The sequence below is a fragment of the Rattus rattus genome, chromosome 2 (assembly GCF_011064425.1).
Source record: "Rattus rattus isolate New Zealand chromosome 2, Rrattus_CSIRO_v1, whole genome shotgun sequence".
Classification (NCBI taxonomy): Eukaryota; Metazoa; Chordata; class Mammalia; order Rodentia; family Muridae; genus Rattus; species Rattus rattus.
In genome coordinates, this window is record NC_046155.1 from 168,268,701 (window position 1) to 168,290,067 (window position 21,367).

Below are 21,367 nucleotides of genomic sequence, written 5' to 3' on the forward strand. Positions count from 1 at the left end.
CAGTCTGGGACCCGAGAGACTGTCCTGCGAACCTTGTCCGAAGCGCTTTAGGAGTACCGGTCCGTAATCTCCATTCATTCAGTTCCTATGTTTCTCTTGGCTAAACGAGTCAGCTACCGTGAACTCCAACATGAGCCGGGCTCCTGCAGGGCTTGTGGAAAGCGTTGGTTCATTCTCCCCCGATAGGAGATAGGGTCTAAGGACCCGGGTTCGTGTAGCCTGGGACGAACCCAAGGCCTCGTAGCTTGGGACTACAAGTCCCAGGCGGCATCGCGGCAGCGGCATCCACACGTCACTGGACACCGCCAAGAGCCCCGGGGGGGAGAGGGACTTAGGGGGCCGACCGGGAGCCGGCTGAGGAGGATGGGGGCCGCCCACCCGTTCCTCGCGTGAGGAGGCTGAGGGGCGCGCCACCCCATCCCGGGGGGGCCGCCCCCGGGGCTCCGCCATCCCCGCCCGGCCCTGTGGTCGTGGCTGGGGATGCGGAGCCGGGGGCCGCCGGTGGAGCTGCGCGGGGTGAGAGGCGCGGGGAGGGGCGGCCGCTTGCTGCCCTCGGCCTCGGCCTCCGCCGGCGGGCCCCGCTCAACGCGGCCCTCCTTGCGCCCTGACATCTTTGGGGACAGGTGAACCTATAGCCTCTCCTGCACAGCCAGATCCGAGGGAACGGTCCTGTCTTTTGAAAAAGGTGTATTTTAGGTTTTTTTTTTTTTTAATTCCTTCGCTTCAGTGGAGGCCCTCCCCCAAGCCATGGTCCTCAGGAGCCCCCCGGGGTCCGCAGGGACTGTCTCCCATCCCGGCCTCCCGGCTCCGTGCTCAGCATTCCGCGGGCAGCCTGCGTGAAGCGGCCTCCCGCAGCCCCCGGCCCCTCCCCCATGGAGGAGGAGGAGGGGGCGGCGGCCAGAGAGTGGGGCGCGACCCCCGCGGGGCCAGTGTGGACCGCCGTGTTCGACTACGAGGCGGTGGGCGACGAGGAGCTGACCCTGCGGAGAGGCGACCGCGTCCAGGTGCTTTCCCAGGACTGTGCGGTGTCTGGAGATGAGGGCTGGTGGACAGGGCAGCTGCCCAGCGGCCGTGTGGGCGTCTTCCCCAGCAACTACGTGGCCCCCGCTGCACCCGCCGCACCCACAGACCTCCAGCTGCCACAGGAGATCCCCTTTCACGAGCTGCAGCTGGAGGAGATCATCGGTGTGGGGGGCTTTGGCAAGGTCTACCGCGCCTTATGGCGTGGAGAGGAAGTAGCGGTCAAGGCCGCCCGGCTGGACCCTGAACGGGACCCAGCAGTGACAGCGGAGCAGGTGCGCCAGGAGGCCCGGCTCTTTGGAGCCCTGAAGCACCCCAACATCATTGCCCTGAGGGGCGCCTGCCTCAGCCCCCCAAACCTCTGCCTGGTGATGGAATATGCTCGGGGAGGTGCATTGAGCAGGGTACTGGCAGGTCGCCGGGTCCCCCCTCATGTGCTGGTCAACTGGGCTGTGCAGGTGGCACGGGGCATGAACTATCTGCACAATGATGCCCCTGTACCCATCATTCACCGGGACCTCAAGTCCATCAACAGTAAGTGGTATCCTCTCTCCCAAAACTCTTCCGCTGAACATTATGAGGCCAAGCCCAGGTGGTTGGAAAGAGCAAGGGACACCAGATGGCCCTGTGCATGGGGCAGGTAGGGGCTGCAAGGCCTTTCAAGGCCAGGTGAGGGGGGCTTTGGTTGTATTAAGAAGTAAAAGGAGGCTCAGAAAGGTTGGAAGACAGACTGTGTTTCGTGGTATAGTCACAGTGTGTCTATGATTGTGTATCCATGGCACTATGACAGTCCCTGTGTTCATTGCCACTTGCAGAGTCTGTCCTCATGATACCACCACCTGGTCATGGCATCAGAGTCTACCAGGCAGAGATAAACGGAAGCTGGCCTAGTTGGAGCCAGGCTTCCCAAGCCTTTCACCATTAACCTTTGTGATATTGTCAATGGTAGGGGGATCGTTCTGTGCACTTTACCTTGTTTAGTGGTCTTGGGACTCCACCCACAGAGGTCATTAGTACTCTGCAACCCTGCTCCCAACCATCAAAACCAAAAATGTCTCCAGACACTGCCTTAAATGCCCTGGGATAGGGATAGAATAGGGCAAATCAAAACTGCTCTTGAAATGCTGCTGGTTCCCCAGCAAACCGGAACAGATGAAGAAGGGGTTGGGAAGAGTGTGGCTGATGGAAGACGCTTCCAGGTTACTTTGCCAGTCACAGGTTCCACAAAGCTGACTCGTTGGTTGAGTCAGCCATGGGCCAAGTAGATGGGAAGGGTCCCTAGAAATCATACCTAAACCAAATGCATCTCAAGGCATTAGCAAATGTCAATGGACCCACTGGTAAGTTAGGCCCTCTCCAAGCATCAAGACACCATGGTTTCCCTGAGAGCCCTCATAGATGAACCATTGCTTTCTTTCTAGATGATTCTGGTATGTGCTAGATCATGCCGTGTGCTAGATACTTCTAGGTGTACATCTGGGCAGACTTTGCCTCCTTGGCTCTCCCATCCTTGGGGAGCCTCATTTCACATCTTTCATTTTCTTTTAAATTGATGGCCTCAGTCTTGCATTTGGTATTTACAAGGCCAGAGCACATGCATGGGCGCTCCACAGCAAATGAGGCCTGCACGTTCCTTGCCTTCAAGTGGGTCATTCTTAACCCAGGAATGTGAGACCCTCCCTTTGCCTTCAGTGCTTACCCCTTAGCCATTACCTGTTGGTTTACATTTTCATGTCTGTTTCCACTCAGCTGTTGTGTTTAAGCTCGTTACTAATTGCAAGCTTAGCCCCTAGAAGAGAGGGGCTGGGTGGTCTTCATCTTCTATGCCTGGCATTCATGCATTCCACAGAGAGAGTGACCAAGTACTGTTGGCCTTCCATGGCCTGTGCCCAGTCTGGGAGACTCAAAAAGATAGATGCAGGTGGTCCCTGCCTGTACAGATGCCCACATTCTAGTATTTATAAAATGCTGGGTGAGTAGAGGCAGGGCCACTGGCATGAGGGGATCCTAGGCCCTTCCTCACCCAGAGGATGCATAGAACATCTCTGACACAACCTACCTAAGGTGGCTGGGCTCTCAAGGCCTGGGCTTCCTCTGGGGCAGTCATGGACAAGGGCTCCTGCAACAGTTCCTACACCCCAGCCCAAGAAGTGCCTTGTCTGATGTCATTTGTTCTTTGCTTCAATAATTCTTGTTTTTTGAGATTAATTATTATTGGGGTTGGAAATACACATCACCATGCATGTGTGGAAGTCAGAGGAGTCATGCCTGTTCTTCCACCATGAGGGCTCTGGGATGGACTCAGATCATCAGGTTGTAAGTGCCTTTACCTGCTCAGCCATCCTGACAGCCTCTGGGTAATGGAGTTACAGATGTGTACTGCCATGCCTGACTCAGTTTAGTCATTCTTAAGCACCTACTGTGCTTCATCCTTGCTCTGGGGTCATGGAGGAGACTGGGACAGCTGGGTGTAGTGGCATGCCTCTGATCCCAGGATTAGGAAGCTGAGGCAAGAGGACTGCCGTAAGTTTGAGACCAGCCTCTGAGCTACATGAGTCCCAGGCTAGTTTGGGCAACCGTGTAAATCAGTCAGTCAGGGGCCAGTCTGATGGCTGTCTGGGCAAAGGCACTTGCTGCCCAGCCTGGCAACTTCAGTTTAATTCTGGGACATGTCTGGTACAACTCAAACACAAATACATACACACACACAAAATAGATAAACATATTTTTTTTAAAAAAAGAAGGGACAGGTGTGCTTTTGTAACCCTAATCCCAGCACTCAGGAGGCAGAGGCTGGCAGATCTGTGAGTTCAAGGCCAGTCTGGTCTACGTAGTGAGTTTCAGGACAGCCAGGGCTACCTAATGAGATTCTGTCCAAAAAAGAAAGAAAGAAAGAAAAAAGAAAAAGACCAGGAAGAAAACCCTACCCCTCACTAACATGTAGTTTATATATAGTAAATAAAAATAGATGGTTGATTGATCATTCTACCTATAGATATGGGATGATAGATACATATAGATATACAGGGTCCATAGGTAGAAGAAAGAAAGAGAGGGAAAAAGGAAAATAAATACCAGTTTTCAGACACTCCAAGGGAATTGTGGTGAATACGTTATATTCGATGGTCAAGAAAGGCAGCATCTGGGGCACAACAACTGAACATAAAGGAATCAACCTTACTAAGAGAGATAGGGAAAGCAGAGCGAGCGTGAGGCGGGAAGAGCGTGCCTCTGTGGAGAAATAGTAAAACTGGTGAACGTGGAGACTGGCATAGAATCGCAGTGCTTTGGGGGCTGCACCATGGAAATGGCTGCAGATTTGAGGTCAGACTGGACTACAGTGGGAGACGGTCTTTTCAAACCAGCAAAACCCAGGCCTGGAAGCTGGAGAGAGAGCTTTGCGGTTAGGAACACTAGCTACTCCTGCAGAGAACATGGCTAACATGACTTCAGTTCCCACCACCCGCATGGCGCCTCACAAACACCTGTGACTCCAGTTCCAGGGGATTCTATACATGATGTCTCCCTGGGCACCAGGCAGCACATATTGGACATGTAAACCTTCAGGCAAACGAATGCATATGTGGCCGAGGCTGTAGCATAGTCTTAAAGTGTGTCTCACATGCACGAGGCCTTGGGTCAATGCCCATTACTCAAACATGGCACAAACATTCAAAGCATCGACCCTCTCAGCATTAAGACATTGGGCAGGATGGCAAAGCTGGTTCAAGTCTTCACACTGTTATCAGGAGAGCCACATGATTTTCATCAGGTGACTTCTCTAAGACTTAGTGTGCTAGGCAATAAAATTATGAGTCCATTCCTAGAAAGGATGTAATCCCAATGTAGACACTAATCATCACTGGTATCATTGTTAGATGACCCACTGCCTCCAGTCAGCTAGAACTATGCTGTATGCTTGGTTGTATCAGTCAGTCTTGATCACAGTAATGCTGCATAACTGACCGTTCCCCAAACCCAGTGTGTGGGAACAGCTCCTTGTTACTGTCTGTGCTCTTATAGCTGGTGGGGAACAAAGTAATTTAGCAGGGCTTGGGTAGAGGGGATCTACTCCCAAGTGTCTACCATCTCCTTTGGACCAGCAGGCTACTTAAAGCACATTATCATGGTGGTGGCAGGAGTCCTAGAGGCCAAGATCGTGCCAGAGGCTTCTCACAGGCTAAGCTTTGAATTGGCCTGTCATGTTCATTTCATTCCTTCGGTTTAGAGACAAAGTCTTGCCTCCAATATATTATTCACTTGCCTCAGGCTGCCAAGTTCTGGGATTATAGGCATGTGCTTCCATGCCCAACTGTGTCTACCTTCTCCTTTAAAAGTATATGTGTGTGTGTGTGTGTGTGCATGTATATGTGTATGTAAGCACGGTTTCTGTGGAGTTCAGTAGAAAGCATCAGATCCTCTGGAGCTGAAGTTACATGTGGTTGTAAGCTGTCTGGTGAGGGTGATGAGAATACAATTCAAGTTGTCTGCAAGATCAGCACACACTTAATGGCCGAGCTGTCTCTCTATCCTCTTTTTCTTGGCCAGTATAAGTAACATGATTCTCCCAGAGTTAGAGCCCAGGGTTTCACCCTCTGCCTGGTTAGGGAAAAGAGCAGCCATGTGACTACCTGACAGAATGAAGACACAGGGAGGGGCAGTGTTGACTGTGTTGCAAAAGGCCACAAGAAGTCACTTCTGCTGACCAGGGCAGGAAGGAACTGTGCAGAATGGGGACCCATAACCTATTGAAGAGAAAGAGGAAGGCAGAGGCCTAGGGCACCAGCCTGTCAGGTCTTGATGACCCACCTTTCTTCCTACCCCCAGTCCTAATTCTGGAGGCCATTGAGAACCACAACCTCGCTGACACGGTGCTCAAGATCACAGACTTCGGCCTTGCCCGAGAGTGGCACAAGACGACCAAAATGAGTGCGGCTGGGACCTACGCCTGGATGGCTCCTGAGGTTATCCGCCTCTCCCTCTTCTCCAAAAGCAGCGATGTCTGGAGGTGCTGAGAGGCTGGCGGGTGTCCTCAGGGATAGGGAGAGGAAGGAGGTGCTGGCGGGAGGGACATCTGTGGGGGGATCCAGTGACCAAGCGGTTAAGTGTTCCTGGGGCTCAAACAGATCCTGAGTAAAAATTTGTACCTGAATAAAAAATTTCAGAAGGAAGAGATGCTAGCACTAAAGAAGGGCTTCTGAAGCATGGTCCACTGCAAAGTCATTGAATTGGGAAGTTGAGGACCTGGATGCAGCCATTCATTCCTCCAGCTACACAGATGTCTAGAGATACAACAGTCAGCAAACAGAGAACCCTTCCTGTTAGCATAGATCGTTATCTACTCAGGAGGCAGAGACAGGATGATTTCAAGTTCAAAACCTGCCTGAGCAACTTAGAGCTTGTTTCAAAATCAAAATAAGAGGTTAGTGGATGTAGCATAATGGTAGAGCACGGCCTGGAATCCATCCTCTAGCAAAGGGTTAGAGGCGTGGCTAAGTGGCAGAGCCCCTGCCTAGACTCCCCCAGTGAGGCAGGAGAAGAGCATCCACCTAAAGTTCCCCAGTGAGGGGTTGGGGCGTGGCTCATTGAGTGCATACTTGCATGGCTTGCTGTAGTTCCCTGAGTAAAATCCTCAGTAACACAAAATAAATAAAATCCCTACCATCACAGATAGTAACAAAAAAACTAAAAGAAAATTGTAAAATAGGGGGGCCGATTAGATCAGTAAAGTGTTTTCCATGAAGGTCATGATAGCCAGTTTAACCCGCAGCATCCACATAAAAGCTGGGTGTGGAGATGTGCTCGTGATCCCAGCAGCACCGAGGAGGCAGAGACAGGGATCCGGGCAACCTGCTGGCCAGCAGTCTAACCACAAGCTACAGATCCCAGAGAGAGAACCTGTCTTAAACAAAACCAAGGAACCTGGGTGTGGTCGCAGGTGCCACCTTTAATCCCAGCACTCGGGAGGCAGAGGCAGATAGATCTCAATGAAGCCAGCCTGGTCTACATAGTGAGTTCCAGTACAACAAAGGCTACACAGAGACTCTATATTAGAAACAAACAATAAAACCACACAATCCAAGTGGACAGATCCTGAGAACGACAGCTGAGGTTTACCCCTGGCCTCCATGTGCACACACATGTATATACACACTCATGCAAACAGGCGCGTGCCCGCGCATGCACACACACACACACACACACACCCCGACTTTTACACTATTGCTAGGTATGGTGGTATACACCTAGCATCAGACTACAGAGGCAGGCAGATGGAGCTGTGTAAGTGTAGAGCAGCCTGGTCTACACAGCCTTCAGTGGAATTCCAGATCAGTCAGGGATACATAGTGAGCCTCGGTGTGTGTTTGTTTGAAAAAAAAAAAAAAAAGGAAGAAAATTGTGAAATAATTGTAAGGATCAGGAAAGTATTTGTGCGTGAAAATAAATGAAGGTGGGATAGACAGGGAGGTACTTCCTAGTCCTAGAACCACTGTGTAAGCTGAGTTCTCAGTGACCAGGAGCCAGCTGAACAATTGGGGCACCACAAAGGAGGCACTGAGGTGAGCAGTTGGGTGTTACTCTTAGGTGTAGGGTGCCAACCACGCCCTCGTGTGCTCATTGACTGTCAGTCGCCAGCCAGGTTGCAAGTCGTTAAAGTCGCAAAGTAATGTTGAGGCAGAATAAATCAGACCAGAGTTCCCACTGGCTCTGTAGCATGGGCACTGTTTGGTGAAGGTCTCAAGTGATCATGTGTGTTGCTGAATCTTTTGGAAAACGCAGGTGATACAGTGACCCCACCTCATGGCTCCTTCCTGAATGTGTTCCCAAATAAGGTGGTGATGTTACAGGTCAGGACACTAAGTGCCATGTCTCCCTGCCGCCAGCTACCAGTAGCACTCCTCAGTCAGCGTAACAGTCAAACTGCCCCTGTAGGTTTCTAGGGACATGGGAGTGGAGGACATCATGCTACCTTCTTTTGAAAACCAGTAATCTTGGGCTGGAGAGATGGCTCAGCGGTTATGAACACTGACCACTCTTCCAGAGGTCCTAATTTCAATTCCCAGCAACCACATGGTGGCTCACAACCTTCTATAATGAGGCCTGGTGCCCTCTTCTGGTGTGCAGACATACAATCAGGCAGAACATTGTATACATAATAAATCAACATTAAAAAGAATATCTTGTCTGAGGAGAGTGACAGTGTACATACATAAAATAAATAAATCTTTAAAAAAAAAAACAAACAGTAATCTTCATGATCCAGAATGACTGCTTGAGCTCCAGGCTTCACGCCCACATTCCAACCAGAAAGGAGGAGGGGAGAGTGGGTATCCCTTGCCATTAAGGATGGCAAGATGGAATCATGCCAGCTCTTTCTACCTTGAAACTTTGTTGTAAGGATAACTAAGCCTGCCTAGCAGTGTCTGGCCTGGGGTAAGTACTAACACATGGGAAATAGTCCTAACTAGTATTGACAGGTAAGTACTGTGGGCACACAACTAAGGCATCAAGGAGGGCTTCCTGGCAGAGGGGGTACCCTCAGTTAGGACTTGAAGGACAAAGCTATAAAACACAAAGGAAGAGTGTTCTTGACAAAGGGGACAGGGTATACGAAGGAAGAGGCTGGGTGTTTAGAAGTGACACTGCAATGATCACTGAAGGAATGAAGGACTGCTCTCCCAGGCATGTACTCAGGAGGCAGAGGCAGAGGACCTGTAATTTGGGGTCAGTTGAGCATGGGCTATCTAGTGAGCTCCAGGTCCACCTTGGCTATGGTGAGACCATGTTGCGTTGGAGATGGAGGAAGAGGAGGAGGGGCTGCTGTTGCTGTTGATGCTATAGTCCAGTGTCTGAGTGCTTGCCTAGTGGGTATGTATGAGGTCCTAGATTCAGCCCTCAGCATTTATTAAGATCTGATTTTAGGGCTTACAAGATGGCTCAGTGGGTAAAAGTGTTTGCTGCCAAGGTTGACTACATCTGACTTTGTTCCCTGTGACCCACATGGTGGGAGAGAACACATTCCTGTGACTTACCTCAAACCTCCATGTGTGAGCCATGCCCCTGCTCCCACAATAAAGCAGTTTTTAAAAAGACAAAGAAGTGATGAGTTCATTAAAAAGGATGGCTCTGGGTGTGGTGATGCTCCCTTTGAAGTTCAGCACTCTGGAGGTTTAAGGCCAGGCTGTTTGACATAGTGAGCTCCAGGACAGCCAGTAGGCATTTCCCAATAGGCATTGACATTCCACTTTGACTTTGATTTGTCAGAAAAGTAGACAGAAGATGTCAGGAGACAACCCTGTCTACCTTTTGAAGAACAGGCCTGTGGAGGTCAAATCAGGCTCATGTGGGCTCACCAGCTAGGCTGAAGTAGGAGCAAGGGAGGGCTGGAGTACAGGTGAAGACTGGGGTGGGCTGTGGCATCACCCTCCCTCTCCCCGCCTGCAGCTTCGGGGTTCTTCTTTGGGAGCTGCTGACCGGGGAGGTCCCCTACCGAGAAATCGACGCCTTGGCCGTGGCTTACGGTGTGGCTATGAACAAGCTGACGCTACCCATCCCCTCCACGTGCCCCGAGCCCTTTGCCCGCCTACTGGAGGGTGAGCCAGGGCCCTGTGGAGAGGGTAGGCTCAGCTTTGGGGACAGGGTCCCTTGGGCCACACCTCTCCCCTTTATACCATCCTTGCATTCCAATGGGCCCAGGAATGGGGGAGAAGGCTCTGGAGCCCAAGCTGTCATCCCCACCATTGCCTCCATGGCTCCCATACCCATTTTCTGGCCAGACCCAGAGCTCCTGAGGGCATCTGATACTGGGGTTCCTGTCTGAACCTGGATCCCTCTGAGCAGGTCCTGGTGTTCCTTCCCATTATTTCCCTTGTTGACAGAAACGTAGCTGTGTCTTGCCTTGCTCTGAGCATGGATGCTGACCCTTGCCCCATTCTCCCTCCCCTCCTCACCCCAGAATGCTGGGACCCAGACCCTCATGGGCGACCAGATTTTGGCAGCATCTTGAAGCAGCTGGAGGTCATCGAGCAGTCAGCCCTGTTCCAGATGCCACTGGAGTCCTTCCACTCACTGCAGGAAGACTGGAAGCTGGAGATTCAGCATATGTTCGATGACCTTCGGACCAAGGAGAAGGTGAAGGCAGGAGACAAGGATGGGGTGGAGATCCTAGTTCTGATGCCTTGGGCAGTTCAGAATCCCTTTCCCTGAACCCTCCCCATCCTCCTTGGGTCCATGCAGGGTATTTTTGCATGTTAAGACAGCTCTCTGTTAGCGGACTGATAAGAAAAAGGCCCCCTGTGCTGAAGTACTTACAGGGGATACTGCATGCTATAAATGTTAGCATAAACTGAGAGGGTGGAAAAGGAAAGGAACAGACTTGCAAGGTGTAGGTGACTGACAACGAGAGGTAATGGGTAACAAGGGCACTGTTCTTTGCTTTGGGGCATGTCTGAAGTTTTCCACTACTCTTTGCTTTTGTGTATGCTTGTTTACCAAAGGACAGTTCACTTAACAAACAGAAGAGCTGAGAACTGGAATAGGACTAGGGGTGTAGAGGGCATGGAACGCTTGCCTAGCAGACTCAAAACCTTGGATTGTATCATAGCACAATATAAACCAGGCATGGTGTGGTACCTGTTGCTCTCCAGGGTGTAGTGAGTTGGAGGCCAGTCTAGGTTTCATAAGACCCTGTCTTAAAAACAGAAAGGAAAGAGAAAAAGCACCCTTTTGGGGTGCTAATTCAGTCCTTGCCATGGCATTCATCTTTTTTTCTTTAAGATTTATTTATTATATATAAGTATTCTGTAGCTGTAGGCATCAGATCTCTTTACAGATGGTTGTGAGCTACCATGTAGTTGCTGGGAATTGAACTCAGGGCCTCTGGAAGAGCAGTCAGTGCTCTTAACCACTGAGCCATCTCTCCAGTACCCCATGGCATTCATCTTAACTAGTAAAGCCCAAACTGGAGGGATGTGAACCCAAAGCCTGATGCCCACAAGACCCAATTGTCCTGGGACCATGGGCCGGGTCCCGCACCTAAGCCCTACCTCCGGGTCGGTCTGCCTGCCTCCCTCCCACCAGGAATTGCGCAGCCGCGAAGAAGAGCTGTTGCGGGCCGCGCAGGAGCAGCGTTTTCAGGAAGAGCAGCTGCGGCGGCGGGAGCAGGAGCTGGCGGAGCGAGAGATGGACATCGTAGAACGTGAACTGCACCTGCTCATGAGCCAGCTGAGCCAGGAGAAGCCCAGGGTCCGCAAACGCAAGGGCAACTTCAAACGCAGCCGCTTGCTCAAGCTACGGGAAGGCAGCAGCCACATCAGCCTGCCCTCCGGTACCTCCCAGTTCCCTGAGCGCCCCGAGAAACTTCTTGGGGGCGGGGTATGTCTCCATAGAGGGTTGCTTGATTCATTAGGACAATTATACGTGCTTGGCAAGATTGTTTTCCCACCGAGCTGCACTCTCGGCACCTTAAAGTTTTTTTCCTGTTGCAAGTGTATCCATCGCATAGAAAAGATGACCCATAAAGCCAGGAATGATAGCTCACATTTGTCATCCCAGCATCCACCCTGAGACATCCAGGGGACCACCACGAGCCCAAGGCCAGCCCGGGCCACCCTGGATACGGGTTAAGGCTGTCTCAGAAACAAAAGACTGGTTCCCTACCTGACACAGAAACCACAGCGCCAGGCTACCCACAGTACAGCCAGTGGAGATACAGCCACGTGCATAGCGTTAAGTATTCTGGCAGCCACGTTGAAACGTGAAAAAGAAGCCAGGTGCCATGGCACATGCCCATAATCCTATCACTTGGGAAGTGGGAGCAGGAGGATTAGAGTTCAAGGCCTTCTTCCTTGAATAAGAAAGACCAGGCTATATATCTCAAATCACGACACAAAAGAAACTGTGAGACAGTGGGTATGTTTTAATTAGCCCAATATGTCTATGTAAGCAATACTAAAAAAACAAAACAAAAAGCCACTAAAATATGTTCTTGTTTTTGCACTGAATCATTGAGATCCAGTGCGTTTTATATTTATAGCATATCTTGATATAGGTGTTAAATTTCCATGTCAGGCATGATGGTGCCTGCCTATAATGCCAGCACTGGGGAGGCAGAGGCAGATGGTCGATTTCTGGACAGCCTGGGATACAGAGGTCAGGGCAGTCTGAGCTACATAGTGAAACCTTACCTAGAAATAAAACAGGTAATGGGGCTGTGGCTCTGAGGGGGATAGGGGTACAGCTTGCTGGTCAAGCACTTGCCTAACGTCCTAACAGGTGCAGGGTACTGGGTTACTTTCCCCAGCACGCCCCCCAAAAGATGGGGTTTGGGGGGCTGGGCATGTAGTTCAGTGGTTGGGTACTTGCCTAGCATGCAGAGGCCTGACCTCTGACGCTGCAAATATTCATGTGTTTTTAGGTTTATACTAGGGTTTTATAGACGTTGAAGTAGACTCACCTGCCTAGTTTGTGTCCAGTGTCTTTAGTGCCTCCAACAACCAAATGTGGTATCTTCCTTACGTGTCATCAGGCGTGAATATTAAATTCCTCTCCCGAGGTTGCCCCAAGTGCCTCATGGTCACATGAAACTTAACTGCCACAGGGGTGGAGACTCAGGCCTGCATTCTTGGTCAAGCACAGTTTGGGCCCCTCTAAGTCTATTCGTCCAGGAAAAGCAAGACTCATTTCTAAGAGGGTTCTGGCAGCCCTGGTACATGATGGGTCTGGGGAGCACCTTTGAGATCCAGCTGCTGCCATCCCCGCTGTGCGGACAGCGGGGATCTCCCTTGCTTATCACAGTGCAGTACTTAGGATGCCTCCTTCTGCTTTCAGGATTTGAACACAAGATCACTGTCCAGGCCTCCCCCACCCTGGACAAGAGGAAAGGATCCGATGGGGCCAGCCCTCCTGCCAGCCCCAGCATCATTCCCCGGCTGAGGGCCATTCGCTGTGAGTACACAAGGCCCTCACAGTCAGTGGGCACACCTCAGCTCAGTGCTGGCATTCCTGGTGCTCAGCAAGGGCAACAGGTAACAAAACACAACAAGGTCATTTCCAGGAAGGGAATAGAAGGAAAGACGTTGGGGCTGGGGGTATGGATAGCTCAGTAGTAGGGCCTGTAATTGTGTTGTGTCCCCAGCACCAAAAATTGAGAGGTGGGGAGTATTAGGGTTCTCCAGAGAGATTGTATTGGTAGAATACATGGCCATGCTTTAAGACAGGTTGGTCACAGAGTTCAGACCCTGGGGTGTATGGTCCGTTCTGCAAGCTGGGAGCACAGAAAAGCTGCTGGCCTAATTCACACCCAAACCCAACTTCTGAGGACCTGGAGATGCTGGCTCCACAGGCAGGACCCCCGCCTTTGTTCTGTGTGAGCCTGGAGTAGACTGAGCAGCTTCTGCGAGCCCTCAGCCCAGGAACGTGGGTGTCACAAAAAGGCTGACACTACCCAGCCGGGGGCCTGAGGTGAGGTCTGCCAGTGCCCTTGGTAGTTGAGAGTGTGCATGCCCCTGACAGAAGGAACAGCAAAGACACGGCTAGGGAGAAGGGCAGCACGGTTCCAGCCCAGAGGCCAGCTCGGCACAGCAAAGAGGGATGGGATGTTTCATGGAAAGGGGGCCACAGGGCCAGAATATGCAGCCACGGAGACACGATCTGACTAATTTTTTTAAAACGTCATTATTTAACAAAAAAGGTTTTATTATTTATTTTTATGTCTTGGGTATGAGTGTTTTCCTATGACCACACAGTATGCATATAGAGTGCCTGAGGAACCTGAAGAGGGAGTCATATTCATTTTTTAAAGATTTATTTACTTATTATATATAAGTACACTGTAGCTGTCCTCAGACACACCAGAAGAGGGCATCAGATCCCATTACAGATGGTTGTGAGCCACCATGTGGTTGCTGGGATTTGAACTCAGGACCTCTGGGAGAGCAGTCAGTGCTCTTTACCCCTGAGCCATCTCTCCAGTCCCAGGGAGTCACCTTCTTTACAGATGGCTTTAAGCTGCCATGTGGGTGCTGACAACCAAATTCTGGGTCCTCTTCGAGAGCAGCCAGTGCTCTTAACCTCTGAGCTGTCTTTCCAGCCCATTACTTTTTAAAAAGTGTTTGGCAGTGCGCAAGGCCTCGTGGCATCATATATGTAAAGCACGCGCTCTATCGCTGAGCTTTGCCCCTGCCCTTGCTGCCATTTTGAGAGAGGGAGAGAGAGAGAATAGATGTGAGTGTGTGTGTGTGTGAGTGTGTGTATGTGTATAAATGTATGTGTGTGTAGATGGTATACATATGCCTATATCTGATTATGCATAGGGACTAGATGAAAAATAGGTGATTTACCTTAAAAGTTGACTTGAGAATAACGGAAGAAACCAGTTCATGCTGGATCAGCCCTTCTGTTTTTCCTGTATCCAGATCCTTGGGGGCTCACTTGAATGGGAGCTGTCTAAATGTGGTTGTTACCGGGGTGGAGAAATCTATACCATTTAAAGACGGGAAGTACAGGAGCACGGCACAGGCGCATTCTTTGGAGGTGTGTGTAGTCCGTGCGGCTGAGGGAGCAGAACTGCCGTCCACACACGGGGAGCACGCAGAGCCCAGTCCACATAAAATCCCAAACTACTAAACTTTTCCTTTACATGCCTGTCTCATGGTCTGCTGTAGCCCAGGGTGGTCTGCCACTGTGTAGCTAAGGATGACCTTGAACTCCTGGACTGCGGATCCTTCCCCCTCTACCTCCCTGTTTCCGAATTATAGGCATGTGCCTCAACCCAGAACCCAGGGATTCTAAGAGGCGAACACTAGAAGCTAACTTCCTCCTCAGCCTTTTGTTTTCATTTAAGTCTTACTTTGTCTTCCAGGTTAGAATGTAGCTCGTTATTTTTATTGCATTGGTAAATTAATGTGTATGCACGTGGATGGGTGCACTTGTGCAACGGATGCATGTGAAGGTCAGAGGACACCTTGGTGGGAGTTGTCTCTCCACATCAGGGTGCACTCGGAGCATGGAGGAACAGAGCCAACTCCAGAACTCAGGGCTGTGCTCATCAGAATGAAGCTGAAGGCTTAGGTAGGGGAGTGAGGATGCAGGGCTCTGGAGATGAATGCGAAAGCTTAAAGCGGGGCCTGTAGCTTTGCTGAGTTAAGCCACGCCCTGATAGCGGAGCACCTTAGAAGGGATTTACGTAGGAGTCGCTGTCAGACGGGCTCCTAGGCTGATAGGGGCTCCATGACTTGCTTATCACTTCTCTCCTGCAGTGACCCCCGTAGACTGTGGCAGCAGCGGTGGCAGTGGAACATGGAGCCGCAGTGGGCCACCAAAAAAGGAAGAACTGGTTGGGGGCAAGAAGAAAGGCAGGACGTGGGGTCCCAGTTCCACTTTACAAAAGGAGCGGGCCGGAGGAGAGGAGAGGTACGGGTGTATAGCTGCCCGCCCGCCCGCCTGCCCGCCCGCCCGCCCGCCTGCCCGCCCGCCTGCCCCTATACCGGCCTAGCCCTTGCCCTGACCCTATCTCCCTGTGCCCCTGCAGGCTCAAGGCCCTGGGGGAAGGAAGCAAACAGTGGTCCTCGAGCGCCCCCAACCTGGGCAAATCCCCTAAGCACACCCCCATGGCCCCAGGCTTCGCCAGCCTCAATGAGATGGGTAAGAGAATGGGGGTGCTCTGGGGAGTGATGGGGACAGGAGAAGTCCTGGCCGAGGGGACATCACCCCAGACCGAGGTGAGACGTGCCCAGAAGAGAGAGCAGCTACTGGCCTCAGATTGGCTCTCAATTTCAGAAGCAAGGCTCTGGAAGGAGAGACTTTTGGATGACAGTGGCACCTAGAGAAGGGGGCGGAGGGTTGCTATGATTGGAGGTCATTGGAGGAAATCCTTGCCACCAACTCTAGGGGAAGGGGAGGAAAGGAAAACCAGTTCCAGGTGAGGAGATAGAATGTCAGCTGAGTGACGGACCTCTCCGATTGCAGAAGAATTTGCGGAGGCAGATGAAGGCAACAACGTGCCCCCTTCCCCCTACTCCACCCCGTCCTACCTCAAGGTGCCTCTGCCCGCCGAGCCCTCTCCTTGTGCTCAGCCGCCTTGGGAGCCGCCGGCTGCGACCCCCTCCCGGCCGGGACACGGAGCTCGGAGGCGCTGTGATCTGGCTCTGCTGGGCTGCGCCACGCTGCTGAGTGCGGTGGGCCTGGGCGCCGACGTTGCCGAGGCACGGGCCGGGGATGGTGAGGAGCAGCGGGGCTGGCTGGACGGTCTCTTCTTCCCACGGCCCGGCCGCTTCCCTCGGGGTCTCAGCCCAACAGGGCGCCCAGGAGGTCGCCGCGAAGAGACAGCCCCAGGCTTTGGCCTGGCACCCTCGGCCACCCTGGTGTCTTTATCTTCTGTATCTGATTGCAACTCTACGCGCTCATTGCTGCGCTCTGACAGTGATGAGGCTGCCCCCACTGCGCCCTCCCCGCCGCCTTCTCCGCTCCCGCCCTCACCTAGCACCAATCCTCTTGTGGACGTAGAGCTGGAGAGCTTCAAGAAGGACCCCCGGCAGTCGCTCACGCCCACCCACGTCACTGCGGCCCACGCTGTGAGCCGTGGACACAGACGGACACCATCGGATGGGGCTCTGAGACAGCGGGAGCTTCCAGAGCTCACCAACCACGGTGAGTGGGGCCTGTACAAGCCACCTTTCACAGGCGACTGACCCGGGTCTTCTTCCGAGCATCCCCTGCCGTCATTGCGGGGTTGGGGGGCATTGTGGGGCTTGGGGATAAATTGGGAGGTGACTATAATGTCAGCAAAGACGGGGTAGGTGACTTGAGGGCAAGTGGAAGCATTGGTAGCTATCAGCACTGTCTCTGCTTTTTAGCCTGCAATATGGTCAGGATGGCGGCAGGGTCAGGAATTACTTGTGCCCTGCAGGCCCCGGGTTCTGGTTTACAGCAGCTGTGGTCAGGTTTGAATCTCTGCCCCAGCCAGGTGCTGCTTGGATCACTTCAGAGACAGGCAGGGGCTGGGAGTGGTGAGGAGCACACACTGTGAAGCAGTCCTGAGCATTAGCAGTTTGGGGCCAACCTGGGCCACACTCGGAGTTAGAGAGTAGTCTCGGCTACCTGAGGCTGCCCCTAAGATGGGAAACCGAGCTGGGTGCCGCTCCTTTGGTGGAGTGGTTGATCGTCTTAACGTGTTGGGTGTGATCCAACACCACATACAACTGGATGTTTTCACACCTACAATTCTGGAGTTCAAGGTCATCCTCCGCTACACGGGTTCCAGCTTGTCAGAGAAAATTTTAAAAGGTCATCTTCCAGAAGAATGGGCCATTGGAAACTGAGAGCTTGTTCAAGGTCCAAGTACAGGGCTGCTGATGGCTGTGGCCTTACTAGAAAACGGGGGCAGCAAGATCTGAGGATTTTATAAGAGCCAGTAACACCACTTTCCAAGGATGAGTGTTGGCGTAGAAATGGCCCCTTTACCCCAACCCTTCACCGCATGTGAACCTCTTTCCCCAGGTCCTCGAGATCCCTTGGACTTCCCTCGACTGCCCGACCCCCAGGCCCTGTTCCCTACCCGACGCCGGCCCCTGGAGTTCCCTGGCCGTCCCACCACCCTCACCTTTGCCCCAAGACCCCGGCCAGCTGCCAGCCGCCCCCGTCTGGACCCCTGGAAACTGGTCTCCTTTGGCCGAACACTCAGCATCTCGCCTCCAAGCAGGCCAGACACTCCAGAGAGCCCTGGGCCTCTCAGCGTGCAGCCCACGCTGCTGGACATGGACATGGAGGGTCAGAGCCAGGACAATACAGTGCCCCTGTGTGGGGCCTATGGCTCTCACTGAGACCTGCCCATCACCACCCGCCTGGGCAGCCATGAATGTAGCGCCCCAGGCCCCGCCACAGCCCACCATTTGCCAAGGTGGGGGAGGCCCTGGGCAGGATACTCACTCTATTTATTGGGGAAGGGGGGAGGGGAGGACACTTAAGTTATTCCTTTGTACCCCAGGTTGTGGAGCTCTGGGCCCAACCTGCTGTGGGGAGAGGGTGGGCAGGGATACTCAGGGACAGGACATTGTGGGGGATTTGGCACAAAACGCAGCATTAAAGGTAACCCCTGCCCCCTACCAAGCTTGGCTGTGTGTGCTTCCCCAGCCTCGGCTGACTTACCCCACAATGGGACACCTCTAAACCCTACTTTTCCTCCCTGGGCCTCTGGTTTTATGAGGAAGTGACACCAAGGTATAGATCTGCTCCTTCATCCCCACAATAAGACCACACAAAGGCGACACCAGTAGCAGGTGCTTTACCAGTAATCGGGTCAGGGGGAGTTGCCTGGTTAGGTTGGAGGGAATAAGGTGGAGGCTGCCCCTTGGCCTCAGCCCACGACATTCCGAGCTGGGCCTCCAGTGCCACTATCACTGTCTTCCCTCTGGAGGCTGCAACGGTTCATCTTCAGCTGAGTCAGCTGGATGTAGCGGAGAACATTGGTGTCTGCAGGGGAGGGATGGCAACATTATCTGGGTGTCCTGAGACAGCAGCTGATGTCCTCAGGACAGTCGGTGACTCCACTCCCAGCACCTCAGCTGTACCAGCCACCCCGAGACATTCACACCTCCTACCTCACACGTGCAGCAGCAGCAGCAGCGTTCTGTCAGGAGAGGCTCCTCTCACACCTCCACTCATCCCCAAGTGACAACTGTTCACACCAAACCACTTCACAGGAAAGCTAATCTTGCCTCTTCGCTCCCACAACTCTGCATCTAGCACCTGCTGTGTTCCCTCCTCATGGGCTTGGGTCATGTCTACACACACATGGACACGAGTCCCCTGGCTGGTTCCCCCCAAGGGCAGAGCAAGCATGAGTAGATGAGTGGAGGGCAAAAAGTGACTGAGGAGCTGAATGTGACCGGGAGGGAGCAGAGGAATATGGGTGTGGGGGAGAAGTAGTCAAAGCCATCATCGGTGAGTGGATAAGGGATAGGTCAATGTATTGGGGACGCAGTGTTTGTCTTGCATGCATGTGGCCCTGGGTTCAGTTTCCCAATGATGAGAATTGGTTGGGGAAATGTCAGAGGGACAAGGTGAGTACACCTTTGGGGAAAGTGGCTGGCTAATGGGTGCGTGTATGAGGAGTCTTAGGTAGCTAGAGAGAGCTCGTCCAGAGCTGGTAACAGCATTTCCCTGGGATAGCTTGACTCTGCCCTGGTCCTCCTGCCGTGGTTTCCTCTGCTCTAACCCCCTGCCCTGCCCAGCCCAGCCCAGCCCTGCCACTCACCTGTGGGCTCTCGGCTGCGGGCCTCCTGTAGGTAGCGCAGCGCACGCGCATAATCGCCCAGGTGGTAAAAGGCAATGCCGGCACGATAGGTGGCCTTGAAGTTGCCCTGCTGTTTCTCCAGCACCTTGAGACAGTACTCACGCACACGCTCATAGTTCACTAGCTCCGACTGCAGGAGGCAAGCTGTGGGGGTGCAGAGACCCTGTACCCTCAGACACAGCCTGCATTCCCTAGGATTCACATGACCTGGAATAACCCGGCCTCTTTCCCTAGGCCTAAGGGATTGCTCTGGCCACCAGGGGACACTAGTCAGCTAGCCCATTGGTATAAGATCTATTTGCGCCTCCTCTAGAGGGCGCAGGACAGACACGTCTGAAGCAATTAGCTGGAGGTTTCCCCAAGCAAATTACAGAAGTGAGGGTCCAAGAACGAAATAGCTAGTGCATGCTAAGCCTTTTAACCTTGGCTCATGCATGGCAGACCGGGGGAAAGAACGAGTCAGGGAAGTGGGGCTTGGAAGACCAAGTCAAGAGCCCATTATCCAAGCCCCTGATTCTTCCATCCAAGAAGCCCTGTTCATCTATTCCCAACTCCTGTCCTCATCAAGTTCTGAAGTCTTTTCCACCAGACCACAGCCCTGACTCCTTCTGCTTCCAGCCACCACCCCCAGGTCCTAAGGCCTCCTGATTGCCCCTCAACACCCACCTGTCTCACCCGTGTCCTCTGCGCCCCCACCCACATCCCCGACGGCCCCGTACCAGTGAGGGAGTCGTAACATTCAACCTCTGTGTTCTCCACCAGGCGCCGCTGCTCCTCGCTGAGGCGGGCGGGCCCCGGGCTGGTGGGGGGTCCCGGGGAGGGGGCGGGCAGACCGCCAGGGCGGGCCCCCTGAGCAGCCTTCAGCTGCAGCAGTGCCCGGTGGTACTTGCCAATGGCTTCTCGGAACTTCTTCTCTCGGTAGCAACGCTGACCCTCCGCCTTGAACGCCACGGCAGCCCGCAGGCTGCTGTCGAGCGCCGCGGCCAGGCCCCCAGACGGCTCTGGGGCAGGACCCGAGCGAGCAGAGCCATGGCGAGGCGCTGAGCCGGGGCCCGGCGGGGAAAGGGCGGGAGGCGGGCGCGGTGGAGGCTCCGGGGCAGCGCTGAGCATCAGCACCGGGGACAGCGCGCCGCGCTGCATTGTGGGAAACTCCTGCGGCCGCTGCAGCAGCTACCGCATCGCCCCCCGCGGGGCCGGTCCCCACCCTTTCTCCGCCCCCACATCTCTGGCTGCCGTCTCCGGCTGCCCCCTATGGGTCTAGAAAAACCCCTCCAAACTCTCCCTCGCTCACCCTCAAATCAGCCTAGGTCTGGTCGTTCTGGCGCCTCTCCCTTGTCCTCACAGTCCTTAACCTCCTACCCGCCTGCATGCTCTCCGGGAGATTTCTAGAAGAAAAAGGCTGAGCGGGCAGACATCAGTTTGGTGGAAAGCTGGTTTTCAGCCCACTAGTCATTTGGCACGTTGGATAAGAATACAGGATAGGGAGTCAAGCTGCCCAGATTCAGACACTAGTTTCTCAATACTCCATGATCCCCTCAAATTACCTATAATACTGTAGTGTGGGACAACAGTAAACACGTTGGAATAGATTCTTTATGTAACAAACAAATAGCCATTGCTCATTTTCTGTTCTGGGGGGTGATGGGTCATGGTAAAACAAACAAAAACAAGAGTCAAGCGGGGCGGCACCTGACTGTGATCACACTCGGGCATCTGAGGCAGGAGGGTGGAAAGTTAGAAGCTAACGTGGCGCTAAGGAGGAAATTCCAGACCAGTCATGGGCTACAAAGAAACGGTGGGTGTGGGAGAATGGAGTAAGGAGAAGGGAAGGAGAGAGAGGAAAAGAGAAGAATTATTTAGATTATAGCTACATCTCCTAGGTCCACAGTCTAGTGGGGAGACAGACCTGTGATAGCCCAAAGTGGGTGGTCCTGGGAAGCACAGGACAAGGACCATGGCTAAGATGGAGACGTCCAGAGGAGGCATCTGCCCTGGGTGAAGTGGGACTGGGGACTTCCTGGACGAAGGGCAACTCTGAAACCTGGCCATTCTGTC

General features: G+C 53.2%; 2 protein-coding genes across 2 annotated transcripts; one reads left to right on the top strand and one right to left on the bottom strand.

The window, feature by feature from the left end:
* The first annotated feature begins 344 nt into the window (after positions 1 to 344).
* Map3k10 (mitogen-activated protein kinase kinase kinase 10) lies at positions 345 to 18,122 on the top strand. Its single transcript, XM_032894099.1, has 10 exons — positions 345 to 1,554; positions 5,848 to 6,028; positions 9,466 to 9,614; positions 9,977 to 10,152; positions 11,101 to 11,347; positions 12,850 to 12,966; positions 15,279 to 15,432; positions 15,551 to 15,663; positions 15,988 to 16,668; positions 17,518 to 18,122. The coding sequence occupies exons 1-10, from the start codon at positions 873 to 875 to the stop codon at positions 17,838 to 17,840; spliced, it is 2,823 nt and encodes a 940-aa protein (XP_032749990.1). The 5' UTR covers positions 345 to 872; the 3' UTR covers positions 17,841 to 18,122.
* Positions 18,123 to 18,286: 164 nt separating this feature from the next.
* Positions 18,287 to 20,658, bottom strand: Ttc9b (tetratricopeptide repeat domain 9B). Its single transcript, XM_032894100.1, has 3 exons — positions 20,032 to 20,658; positions 19,274 to 19,456; positions 18,287 to 18,489 (listed from the first exon to the last, which is right to left on the bottom strand). The coding sequence occupies exons 1-3, from the start codon at positions 20,450 to 20,452 to the stop codon at positions 18,374 to 18,376; spliced, it is 720 nt and encodes a 239-aa protein (XP_032749991.1). The 5' UTR covers positions 20,453 to 20,658; the 3' UTR covers positions 18,287 to 18,373.
* Between the last annotated feature and the right edge of the window lie 709 nt (positions 20,659 to 21,367).

Excerpts from the sequence above, each read along its gene's own strand:
- Map3k10 (XM_032894099.1), top strand. The coding sequence starts at position 873 with ATGGAGGAGGAGGAGGGGGCGGCGGCCAGAGAGTGGGGCGCGACCCCC. Across the intron at positions 15,433-15,550 it reads CGGGCCGGAGGAGAGGAGAG|GCTCAAGGCCCTGGGGGAAG; the intron begins GTACGGGTGTAT and ends GTGCCCCTGCAG. Across the intron at positions 16,669-17,517 it reads TCCAGAGCTCACCAACCACG|GTCCTCGAGATCCCTTGGAC; the intron begins GTGAGTGGGGCC and ends CTCTTTCCCCAG.
- Ttc9b (XM_032894100.1), bottom strand. The coding sequence starts at position 20,452 with ATGCAGCGCGGCGCGCTGTCCCCGGTGCTGATGCTCAGCGCTGCCCCG. Across the intron at positions 19,457-20,031 it reads ATGTTACGACTCCCTCACTG|CTTGCCTCCTGCAGTCGGAG; the intron begins GTACGGGGCCGT and ends GCACCCCCACAG. Across the intron at positions 18,490-19,273 it reads CCGCAGCCGAGAGCCCACAG|ACACCAATGTTCTCCGCTAC; the intron begins GTGAGTGGCAGG and ends CCTCCCCTGCAG.